The sequence below is a fragment of the Aedes aegypti genome, chromosome 1 (assembly GCF_002204515.2).
Source record: "Aedes aegypti strain LVP_AGWG chromosome 1, AaegL5.0 Primary Assembly, whole genome shotgun sequence".
NCBI classification, from domain to species: Eukaryota; Metazoa; Arthropoda; class Insecta; order Diptera; family Culicidae; genus Aedes; species Aedes aegypti.
Window position 1 is genome coordinate 68310498 of NC_035107.1, and position 13389 is coordinate 68323886.

At 37.1% G+C, this 13389-nt stretch overlaps 1 protein-coding gene and 1 long non-coding RNA gene across 4 annotated transcripts in view; one reads left to right on the forward strand and one right to left on the reverse strand.

Moving 5' to 3' along the window:
* The window catches only part of LOC5564151 (serine/threonine-protein kinase tousled-like 2), a 397741-nt gene that overhangs the window by 90854 nt on the left and 293498 nt on the right, over positions 1 to 13389 (reverse strand). Inside the window, exon 1 of one of the 3 annotated variants that reach the window (XM_021838827.1) lies at positions 1614 to 4059. The exons of the other annotated variants lie outside the window; for them this stretch is intronic. Coding sequence (XP_021694519.1) covers positions 1614 to 1757 — 144 coding nt within the window. The 5' untranslated portion in view covers positions 1758 to 4059. Of the gene's footprint in view, positions 1 to 1613; positions 4060 to 13389 lie in introns of those variants that run through there. 3 annotated transcript variants of the gene reach the window in all.
* On the forward strand, positions 387 to 5223 carry LOC110674737. Its single transcript, XR_002499149.1, has 2 exons — positions 387 to 1236; positions 3950 to 5223. It is a non-coding gene; the product is annotated as an uncharacterized LOC110674737 (long non-coding RNA).

Genomic DNA, 13389 nt, shown 5'->3' on the forward strand with positions numbered 1-13389 from the left:
TTGCCGGTCGGTCCAGGATCTTTTCGTAATGGAGATTTCCTTGACTTCCCTGGGCATAGAGTATAATCGTACCTGCCACACGATATGCGAATGCGAAAATGGCAACTTTGGCATAGAAAGCTCTCAGTTAATAACTGTGGAAGTGCTCATAAGAACACAAGCTGAGAAGCAGGCTCTGTCCCAGTGGGGGCGTTAAAGCCAAGAAGAAGAAGATTCATAGTTCTAAAGAGTTCTTAACGAAACAATCATGCTTCGGAAATGCTACAAGAGATTTCTTTTCTTTTCGTTTCTTCGATTCTATGAGAGTCAAAGAGCAACTATACAAGGGAATTACATTCTAAGAGTTATTGCTTATCGAGATTTTTATAGCGCTTTCAATTCCCTAAGACTGTTCAGCCAACATTGTTTCAGTATGCCATTCCCTACACTATACGCCAATTCTTCACAGAATTTTGGGCAATGCTGAATCAGAGATTTAGTTAGTGATGGTTTTCATGACAGTTCATGATCACAAATCCACGTCAATAATAGAAAGTTGTTCCAGTTAGAACATGACTACGACCTTCCGTAATGGTCCAACGGTTTCGACCTCCAAAGCTGTCCCAACAAAGCATTTCGGCCGCACCTTTGACAGGGCCTACCGCAGCAGTAGTTCACACTCTCACTGCACTCTTAAAGCGAGTAAGCAGCAATTCACCGTAAACCACTCCAGCCCTCACTTCGATAGGTGGTACTTCATGAACAACTTAAGAGAGCAATCGTTGAAGTGCTACCAACTTGATTAAATCTAATCGAAACGAAGAAAAAATAAGCAAAACCGCAAGCAAGGCTCCCAACAATCATCAAGCGACCGCAAAATGAAATAATAAAACAAAGGAGACTACCGTCTGTCAGAGATGGGCCTCTCCAATACATTAGAGATATGCTTCTCCGAGGGCTCTGCTGTTCTACGAAGTGTTTGTGAGATGAGGAACAACAGTTTTGATGGGGAAATGTTTTTCGATTTCGGCCTGAACCCTTGCTTCGCCATGTACTGATAACACACGCGAAACTCGGAAAGCAGGTGAACCCATTTCAACCCAGTGATGCCAAATGACGACGACGATGTGGTGGTGAGCAGAGGATTATTTTCACCGAAAAAACTCAAGAAAACAAGCACAGGTGGTGCCAACCGTGCGGCATGAAAAACGAGGCAGCAGAATTGCCAATTGCGTGTGCGGTGACGAACGAAACCGAGTAAGTGCAGACCATTTTTGCATAAAGTAATCGCAAACTACCGACGACGACGACGACGACCGTACCGAATCGTAATAGGTTGGGTTGGGTAGGTACGTAGGTTGGTAGGTAAGGTAGTCGATAGATGGATGCTTTGCTTCGCACGTCCGTCGTCAATGCGAAGAATCTGCGAACGAATAAGCGGAGCAAAGAGCAGATGAAGATGAGCTGATCTCGCTCTCAAATGATTCGCTCTTTCTCCTCGTCAAGTGTGTTTTGTGTGTCTCGCGGTTCGTCTGTTCGTTCGTCCGTCATGGCCTACTCAGTTTTCTTTTGATAGGATGGTTTTCGCTGGAAGAGAGCGAAACGCGCGACGGGTAACTGGATTGTGTACTTACATAGATGTAATAGGAAGAGCTCAACATGATATCCAAGTTTTTCTTCTGCGGCTGCTGCTGTTGCTGTTGTTGTTGTTGGGATTGGGGTAATAGCTGTTGCTGTTGTTGCTTCTGCTTCTTCTTTGGTGGCGGCTTATTCTTCATTGAGTGTGCCGTTTTTCTTACCACTGTGCGTGTTTTTCGTTTTCCCCCGAGGGGGTGCCCGATATCGGCGATTTCTACCGCGGATTCGTTCCCGGGTACACCTGTGTACCCGAGAGCACCGAGCGGAAGAATTATGCTTCCTTTAGTGCTTCCGAAGGCCACTGCCGAAGTGGGGGATCCTTGGAGGACTTCCTCTCCGGGAATCCTCCTGCGGTGGCGACGGCTGCTGACTACGGATCTTCAGCAGCCGGAGCAAGTTGTTCGACGGCAGCAGATTCTGCTGAGGCATGACACTGGAGGCTGGGCAAAAATTTTCCACGAAGTCGCGAACAAAGACACTAGTGTTGTTCGTAGATTTCTCTACTGCTGTTGCACTTTTCGGTCACGTCGCGCACTCCACTCTCACTCCGCCGCGCTTCGCGTTTGTGGGTGTACTGCTTGTTTACGTCCCTGGAACAGTATTGGTGCGCGCTCTCATACCCAGTAGTGCGCTGGGAACGGTTTTATAGATGCAAAATAACAGCAATAATAACAATCACAACAGCAAGGAAAAAAACAACTATGTGCATTTGATATTACTCTCTTTCCCCTGAACGTTGTACACGTTTCGCCACTCTCGTTTTACTCAATACACCACTTGCTTCTTCTACTTCACCACGTTTTCTTCCTCCTCCCTCTGTTGGGTTTGCTTAGCAGTATTCTTCGACCAACTCCGCTCTGATCGTCCCCGTCTCGACTTATTCTTCTTAAACAATATTAATTTCTGCTATGTTGCCAATATAGCCTCCGCTACACTTCACCACGGCCACTACTAGCGAGAGTAGCGCACACATATTTTTCCATTTTCTGCTTTTTAACTGCTTCTACTTTTTCTCCTCGTCACCTTTGATTTGCTTCATTCCCTTCTTCTTCTTCTTCTTATTGCTCCGCTACTTCTCTGCCCGTTCCCTTGCTTCACTAAAAATGGTGGTGGTGACCCATCGATCGGTCGGCAAGGCAGTTGAAAATTATACCAAACACTCTACTCGGTCGTGACATGCACTCTCCTCTTCCTCTTCCTGCACCTCCGAGTCGAGTTACGCAGCGCTTAGTATCCACCACTTGCACCACTAAGCACTGAGCAAAAAATTAACCACTATACTTTACTGCCCCCTACAAAACCATCACAGAGCTGCCTAATCTACACCATTTGGTCGTCACTTTGCACTTCACGGCTATCGATCTTAGCACACGGAATGTATTGGTTGGACACCGAACTCGTTAAGCTGAATTCCTCAAACAATCTAGCGAGAACAAAACATCTACAATCTTTCGTAGTTGGTACGAATCAGTTGGGTGTATCCCTGGTTTGCCACTGGCAATTCTATTTTCTTTGTTATACACGCACACCGACTGCGGGGTCCGGTGTCGCCACTTGTCTTCTACCCGAGAGGCACCCGAGCAGATTGTGTCACAACTGATTCTTCACCGTTACTGCAAGCACTGCACTATCTCTCCCTTCGGCGCGCGGAACGTTCTTACTCTTGCTCCGACTCCGACACAGTTCACGGTTCGCGGGGCGGTGCGACAACTTTGCACCGTCGTGTCCGAGATGTTGTGATCCGCTAACGGGTACAGCTAAAATGAGCTGAAAAATTCAACCTTACTTTCCCCCGACGATTCTCTCAACGGATGGATTTCTGCTTTGCTTGCTTGCTGCTGCTGCTGCTGCTGCGAGACTTGGACTTGGGTCCCACACACATTCCTCACGTCACCGGCCGCCACCATCGGTGCCGCTGGCCGACTCTGTGCTATTGCTGCTGCTGCTGCTGATACTCTTCCTTCTTCGCCACGAGCAGCGTGTGCGCCTACTATACTCTAATTCGTGTACATATCTCTCACTTTTCCCACCCCTGCCACCGGTTCTGCTTTCCGCTGGTGCACCTTCACCACATATTATCCGGATCCGGAGGAGGAAAATCAATAAACCGAACCTAATTTGTACACGAACCACCGAATGCACTTCACCTCTTTTTCACCGCTTCTGACACACCGGATTTCGGTTCCTGTCGAACTGCTGCGTATAACTAGCTGTCTATTGTCACCTATTCACGACGCAACTGCGTTGCGTAGACAATCATCGGTACTTGATCTTCCTGCGTTGTTCTCTTCTTCTTCAACCCTTTCTAACCAGAAACAACCGATTGTTGCAGGATCCGCACGGACAAAACACAACAATCCGACTACCGAGACGAGCGCCGTCGACGTATTTGCCAAACTAATGGGCCCGACGACGATGGTTATTCTTCTGCTGCCAGGCGGAGTGAGTGAACCCCGGTCGTCCAACAACGACGACGACGACGACGGCAGCTGTCTTGCTTACTTGCGTTTCCTCACGTCTTCCACTCTCTAGACCACCCCGTCCCTCTGGCTACCAGCACCACCCTCCGGCCGAAAACCCAGAGAAACAACACCCGGTAGACTCAACTCTAACAAGGCAACGAAGGAGTGAATGGTGTTGGTACACGAAACAACCGCACGCCGGGACAGAGTGACGACTGTCATTTGAGTGCCCTGGTACTCTGTGGATTGTTCCAGCATTAGCAGCGAGCAACAACAGCAACAACGTTCGGCGAAGACCGAAAAAAGAAAGGAGAAACACGTAGTCTCTTGTAGATATACAAACTATACGTAGGGCAGAAGTTCCCAAACTTTTCGAGATTTGTTAACTTTAGGTCATGTCGCGGCCAACGGCTTTAACTTCCTTTCAGAAATATAACAATTTACATAGAACTGGTTTATTAATCCAGAACAATCCTATGAGTAAACAGGTGTACTTCTGATCATTGTTATTATCAGAAACTAATTCAGGCATTTGCCCAAAGATTTCTTCCGGCATAACTTTACGCATTATGCAAAGGAATACATCCAGCTGCTTCTTCACGGTTCAGATTTTCTCACAGGATTTTTCAAGAACAAAGCTAGAAATTGATCTACAAATTACTCCAGAGATATCTCCAGGAAATTATAAGAGATTCCTTATGAATTTCTCCAAAGAAGCTTCTAAAAGTTTGTCGAGATTTTTTAACTTATAATACTTATAATACCTCCAGACATGTAGATATGTATATATTTTTCAAGGGTTTGACGTTAAGTACGTCTCGGAAATTACGGTCGGAAATTTATACAACATTTTACTCAAATGGAGAAATCTATTAATTTTTGACGATAAACTTTTGAAAATTGGGTGTTATTCGAGTCTAACAGTTAAATTGGCCCTTTTCATGAATAATTGACAACTTCTCAGCTTCTTCCACAATTATTAACTTAGAGCTTTCTTCGCCCATGGATTGACCATTTTAGCATGTGTAGGGTAACGTATATAACTTGGACATGCATATAATTTGGACAGGCTAGTCGTTGTATGCTCATTTCCTATGAGATGGTGAGGAATATATGTACGGGAAATCATGTATTGCATTATTAATACACTATGCTGCTTATTAATGATGACCATTCCCATAACAATTACAAATTGGCATCATAAATATCAAAATTGTAAATTGTATCAACAGAACATCTGTGAAACCTACGAATGCAAGAGGATGTACATTTCATGAACATACATTAAATGCAATAATAGCGCTCAGAATTGGCATTCATAAAAAGTTTAAAAATGGCAACATGATAAAATATGTCTAAAATTTAAGCTAAGTTCATCTAAAATCTTAACATGAGTATATAAGGCATAAATCAGGTGATGTCCAAAATATATTATGGTTTTTGTTCAGTTGATATAATTTAGTCATCTGATGAAACACACTGGAATGTTACATGCATGCATACTTGCAGGCGTTTTTCGTGGATTTGATGATATTTGCTTGTATTACATGAAATTATTGATTATCACTAATACACACATCCGATAAGCGAAAAAATGCATAAGTCACATGTAAACTCCTAAAATTTTATGATATGATCGTCTTTTTAAGAAACCATTGCATGGATATTGAGAAAACGCCCCTGTCCAAATTATATTCACATGAGGGTGTCCAAAATGTATATTTGGTGTCCGAAATGTATAACAGACAGGTCGCCAAAAAACGCTATTTTGGAAGCTAATACTACAGTTTGTAAGCTTTTGCTCCCCAGAAACTCAAATTACAATGGGACATTAAGCATGTAAGTAACATTAGGTAATAAAATATTAGTATATAATGCAGTTAATCAATCGCCGTTTCCAGACATATCCTTAGCCTGTCCAAAATACATAATTTACCCTAATTGATCCCAGACACCTTCAGCATGGCTTTGCTTTGTAGCCGCGGACTCTAACCACACGGCTAAGGAAGGCCCCAAAACTATCTCTAAAATAATTAAAAAAAAACTTTTTCTATGAGTAATTTAGAAAAAAAAACCACGAAAGCTACTAACAGAGATTAACTACCTTCGTCACCAATTCATTACCACACCGAGGACTAAGCCAGTTGGAACGCTAAATTCAACCCACTGTATCTCAGCTATCCTAAGCCCAATTTACAAAACTTTGACACCAACAGAAAATTATGGGTTTCTAGATTCATGTGAGATCTTTGAATTTTATGAAAGATCCATTTTTTATGTGTTTGATGTTTCAATGTACTAAAAACATCGGAGCAAGTCCTAAGAAATTTCTAATCGGCAGTAATTTGTAGATAACGCGATGACTATAGATTTTATGTCGACATGATATCCTATTAATTAATTAATTCCACCGAACACGACGATTTTTTTTTAATTTAATTTTTGTATTTTTTGAATCGCCTGAAAATTTGCATACATATTCTTTATGACCAAAAATGCCATTTTGCACCTTCAGACCGCCATTTTGAACCTCGCCTTATTTTTGATAAGGGCGTATCGGAAAATGCATAGCAAATCTTTAAAAAACTGTAACTCGAAAACGGTTTGTCCGATCGATTTGAGATCTTCTACAAAGTTGTAGGTATTGCTTAGGACTATATGGAGAAAAATATGCACGGAAAAAAAAAGTTACAGATTATTTTTTATTTCAAAAACAAAATTTTAAAATCGATTTTCTCCAGAAACACAGTTTCGATTTTTTTTTTTATTTTATTTAGGGGACAACTTATGTGATTTATTGCACAATGTTTCAAAATGGAAGAATTATGGACAAAACAGTTATGATTTTTTAAAGAATTACAGATTTTGAAAAAAAAAATCGAAATAGAGGAAAACAATAATTTTTTATGTGATTATTTGAAAGTACAGAAACATTGCAATCGAAAAATACTTAAGTAAATTGTTTGTAGGTTGCATCAATTTCGAGATACAGGTCGGACTCGATTATCCGGAGACTCGATTATCCGGGGACTCGATTATCCGGGATTCGATTATCCGGAATTTTAGACTCGATTATCCGGAATTTGTTTTGTGATGTTCTTTTTTTTCAATTTTGATGCATAAATCTTAGATAATTTGGTTTTGCAATATACAATATGGATTATTTTGCAGTGCAGAACGCTTTTAAGAAAAGGGGGGTTTGAAAAAGTGGTTTTTTGTGTATGCAGGTCAAAAATTTTTTTTTTCTTGTAAAGAGCCCTACTGTTCCTAGAAAAAATTTCTGGCTACGCCATTGCATCATATAAATGCAATAACGAAAAAAGATAATATTTAAGTTCTTTTGTCAAAGATTTCAATTTTTTTCTTAGTGATTCGATTATCCGGAGGATTCGATTATCCGGAGTGAAAAAAAAATCGATACTCCGGATAATCGAGTCCGACCTGTAGAGTAAGGTGGGGCAAAAGTTCGACCTTAGTGGTAGAATCAAAGTTTCCAAGAAAACAATAGCAGTTAACACAAAACAAATACCATACAGTAACCCTTCAACATATTGGCTATAATTTTGCTGAACAAAGTTTTATCAAAATATTTACCCATTGTTAGTTAAAACTTTTTCAAAATTGATTGTCTTATTCGAACTTTTGCCCCACCGGTGGGGCAAGAGTTCGAATCTAGTGTGGGGCAAAAGTTCGCTGACTAAAACACAAATTATCGATCCTTTTATGACAAGCATACTTTACACCAGCCGAAAACTTGAGTTTGCCGAAAAATACACACTAAATTTTCATCAAAAAATTACCCAAAACCGGGTTAATTATAATATACTCAAAAATAGCAGTTTTTCGCAAAACTAAGTGGAAATGTAAAATTTTGGTCACAGTTTTCACACGATCAGACAAGTTTAATTAAATTTGAAGATAATATGTGGATCTTAGGCAATTTGCAAAATTTTCTGTGATTTTATACATGGGTCGAACTTTTGCCCCGCTGATTCGAACTTTTGCCCCTCTATGGGCCAAAAATTGTTTTCAAGCATTTATGCAAAAACTTATACATCTCAGAGCAACCATAAGATAGACCTAGAAACGCCCTTATATAAAATATTGAAAAAGATTTTATCTTCAATAGGTTCCATGCAACGAAAGTTTGGCCAAAAACAACAAATAGCCATAAATTTTGCAAATCTCTATCGATTTTTATGATATTTGGAGTGAAAGTCTCCTACTTGAATAGAATTCGAACCACCATAACATTTATAAGATTTGTTTTGAATTGAGCTAGAAATCTTAAAAAGAAACTCTTACCCCACTCGAACTTTTGCCCCACTTTACTCTATATTCATATTTATATAAGATTTTCAAATAAAAAAAGTAAAATAGGCCCTTTTCAAACATGTTTCGTGTTTCTCCATTCCAGAAATATTTTATTTTGATTGAGTGAATCGTAGCTGAATTGTTTATTGCTTGATCAAAACCTATATACTAAAGTATTTAAAAAAGTATGCACGGTAAAAAAAATATAAACGAAATTTTCAAATGAAAATTTGAAGTTCATTGTACTTAAAAACCGCAAAATTGATGTTTTTGATTTTTGGATATGTTTTGCAGCATATTGTTTGTAATTTCTTGCACAATGCCTCAAAACGGAAAAATTTTGGATAAAAAATAAATTATTTAAAAAAATAAAAAAACGAATTTATGTAAAACGATATTTTTGGTGCGTTTTTTTAGTACAGAAAAATAACTATACATTTTGAAATATGAAAAATTTCTATCGAAAAATACTCAAGTAAAATTTAGCTGAGATGAATCACTTCCGAGATATACACGTTAAATCTAAACGTGGCATTAAAATGTGATTCTATCACAACGGTGTACGTTTGGTCCTGGTCTTGTTATCGTCAAAGCTCGAAAATTGTCTAACTTCAATTTGTGTTTCAGAGATAGGGATAAACGAATGATATTTTTGAGTGCCTTGAACTGTTTTTGCACTTGAAAATAGTTGGTTAAGTTCTTGTGCAATGATATCATATTCCTCAGTAGTTGAATAACAAAAGAAGATTTGTGTAAGCTGCTCTTCTTTCCGATTTTGAGCCCAATCATATAGTTCCTTAGCATTTTTTATCGGATGTTCACGTTTTTTGGCAAGACTGGCTTTGGTAGCCATACGTTTTAGTGTCCCTCTTATGGCATCGCATGGCCCTTTTACATGTGATGTTGCAAAAAAATGCCATTCAACTTCTATATCATATTTGATTTTAAATTGCCAAAGAGTTGAAAAGTTCTTCCTATTGTTATACTATGATGCAGCTCCGTCAGACATAAAATATATCTTGTTGACAGTTAATTTGTGATCCAATCGCAAAAAATCTATCATTTTAGATATGTATAAGTTGACACATACAGAATCGTGGCGCAAATCTTCTTAAATGATTGACTTTGCCATCTTGACGATAATATATTACAAACGGATGCAAAGTAGCTTGCTGAGCATTCCAATGATGGCTTTGAACTTCATCTTGAAGAATAAATGTGTAGTTTTCCGAAAAATCACATATAACCACAAATTCACCTTCTATCAAATTGTTTTTTGTGTTATTTAAAAATGTAGCTTGCTCTTTTTTGATGAAATCATGAGGTATTAGTTTCTTCAATTTACGAATAAAATATGATACAAATTCATCAGGCTGCTTTAAAAAAGTTTCAATATCACATCTGTCGGTTGTGACCCACTGTTCAAATTGTAATTCGTCAATGCCATTCTCTTCGATTTCTGATAACAAGCTTCGTTCAAAGGTAGTAGAATCTGAACATTTTTCACAACAACGTAAGGTGCAATCCACTCTTTTTGTTTCACATAATAAACTATCAGTAAAAAAAAAATAAATCATGCAGTAAATTATATTTCTTTAAATTATGGATTATCAAATTAACATTTTCGTGAATAGTACATACGCACACATTATGTGTTCCAGAGCTAGTTAACAATTTACAATTCATCGGTCTCAATTTTGCCAAAGATGAAAATCCTATTTGAACACCACTATGTAATTCAGTAAATCGATTAAACGACTCTCTTAATGTAGTCATCATCAACCTTTTTTGAATTGCCAGCCGCTTTCCGTCTCTCATTACAGAAACATAATCACGTTGGCCAGGCATCACTCGGCTAGTTTCATCATCTTCGTAAAAGTTTACTACAATTTCTTTTGCTACATTACTTAGCCCGGAAGATGTACGAGATTTACTTGTTCCTTCTAATGACTGTTTAGCTTGTGTTGCCAAATACCTGGATGTATTAAATGTATCCATTATTTTCTGATCCGTCCATTATTATTATTATCTTTATTAGGGAGATTTTCAGCCCAGGGCTGGTTCATCTCCATATGAAAATTGAACCGTCCATGACCTCGGCAATATTGAAAGTAGTTGGAGTTTTTCGTTCCTGGTGATACCATCTTTAGAAAATTTATCTTTAATTTGTGCAATCATTTCATCAAACTCGTTAACCTTATCTCTGTCAATTTCATCAATTGTATTAAACTTGAATATTTCTCTTCTTATTTTTTAATTACCTTCTTCATATTTTCACCTATTTTTCTTTTTTTTTTTGAAAATTTTATATAAGTATGAGTATATCTCGAAATTGATGCAACCTATAAAAATTTTACTTAAGTACTCTTCCAATGCATTTTCCGTACTATCAAATAAACACATAAAAAATATTGTTTTCCTTTATTTCGATTTTTTTCAAAATTTGTAATATTTTATAAAATTATAACTTTTTTGTCCATAATTCTTCCATTATGAAACATTGTGCAATAAATCACATAAGTTGTCTCCTAAAACATGTCCAAAAATAATAAAAATCACAGATGCATTTTCATAGAAAATCGATTTTATTTTTTTTTTATTAAAAAAATCTGTCATTATTTTTTACCGTGCATATTTTTTTCCAAATAGTCCTAAACAATACCTACAACAACCGCAAAATATATCCAAAAATCAAAATTATTTTTTTTTTTTTTGAGAAACACGAAATATGCTTGAAAAGGGCCTATTTTTCTATTTTTATTTGAAAATTTTATATAAATGAGTTATCTCGAAATTGATGCAACCTAGAATAAATTTACTTGAGTACTTTTCGATTGCAAGTTTTCTGTACTTTCAAATAATATAATAACATAAAAAAATATTGTTTTCCTCTATTTCGATTTTTTTTCCAAAATCTGTAATTTTTTAAAAAAATCATAACTTTTTTGTCCATAATTCTTCCATTTTGAAACATTGTGCAATGAATCACATAAGTTGTCCCCTAAAACATATCCAAAAATAAAAAAAAATCAAAACTGCGTTTCTGGAGAAAAGCGATTTTAAAATTTTGTTTTTGAAATAAAAAATAATCTGTAACTTTTTTTACCGAGCATATTTTTCTCCATATAGTCCTAAGCAATACCTACAACTTTGTAGAAGATCTCAAATCGATCGGACAAACCGTTTTCGAGCTACAGTTTTTTTAAAGATTTGCTATGCATTTTCCGATACGCCCTTCTCAAAAATAAGGCGAGGTTCAAAATGGCGGTCTGAAAGTGCATAATGGCAGTTTTGGTCATAAAGAATCTGTATGCAAATTTTCAGGCGATTCAAAATATACAAAAATAATCGGGTTTGCGAAACGGCGTGGAACCGCTCTACTTCTAACGTTACACGTCCAGTGGGATAAAGCATGCTTCTCAGCTTATTATTTATTAAGCACTTTGACAGTTATGAACAGAGAAAATGTATTAATCCATGATGTCATTCTGAAGAAAAATATAAACATTAGCCATTTTTGAAAGATTATACATAGCTTTCCGCTTCCAAATTTTGTTAGAGCGTGGCTAGCCACGCTGGGTAAGCTAGTATAAAATTAAAAATAATGCTCAAACATCAGTCAGAAAAGATTGAAAAAATATCAAATACCGTCGTTGGGGGTGACATTGGGTCAAAAAGGGATATGTGCTATTTATTTTTTGAATAACTATCGCAATTTAACTCCAATAAACTTCAAATTTGGTGTGTATGTACTTTGATGGTACATTAACAACTGTTCAAAAACTTAAAGACAAATATTTATTCACAGCGGCACCACAAGTGAATGAAAAATGACCCAATCTCACCCCATAGAGGGGGTGACATTGGGTCACTGTAATTAAAATAACTTGTTTTTGAGAATATGATTTCAACACCATTCAAAACTGAAAAATATTGATAAAAAACTATGTAAACAAGACAAAAAGATATCTAAAATGTTTCACAAGTATGATAAACCCACTTAAAAGAAAAAATATACAGAAAATTGAAGAGCTATGAGAAAAAATATGTAAACCCAACATTTATCGTCAAGTTCACATAAATTTTCTTGGTTTTTCCCTCAAATTGTCTTCAAAGTCTAATCCCCATTGCTATAAAGCCCATTCAGTTTCCCCAAAGGTGTACTGAAACAGTGATTATTTTAAACCTTCGCAAATAGTTAAATTTCGGTGCGACATTCCACGATCAATAAATTTCAGGCAGAAGTTGACGTCATAATCCCAGTATTTCAGCGATCCAACTCATTTGTACTTTCGTGAGATGTTTCTATTATATGAAAACACTGATAAATAATCAAATTTAGAAAAAAAACACCATTTTGATAAAAATTTACGATGTTGCTGCGCACGAAACACAGTTGCTGGGTTCAGAAGTTGTCAAAATGCGTTGTATTGTTATTCAATGCACGGAATACTCAAGTAGACTTGTTTGATGTTTCAGAGATGCTGTATATAGAAAGAATAAACACATCTCAATGAAAAAAGAGAAGACACGGCACCGTAAAATGTCAAAAAAAAAAAATGAACTTGGAATTTCATTTACTATCGTTCTTGCTTGACCCAATGTCACCCATTTTCAATGTTTTAGACATCGTACCGAAAAAAAAAAAATATTTTTGTGGGAAAATCAAACAGATTCCGGAAATTACCTGTGATGTGCAATGAAAAGACTTTCAACATTCTACTAATACAACGATAGAGGCTAGAGCACATGCGTGATACTTTGTACAGGAGAAATTTAATGTTGTAAATTTTATCTAGTTTCAACATGCAAGTTTATTGATGTAGTAAACAAAAACTACTATTTCTAAAAATGTATATTGTATGTTCCCTAACATATGAATTATTAATTTTAGTAATATCAGCGTTATTAGCTGAAATATTTCACAGAACATATTTTTCCGTTTTGACCCAATCTCACCCCCTAGACCCATTGTCACCCCCATCGACGGTAATGA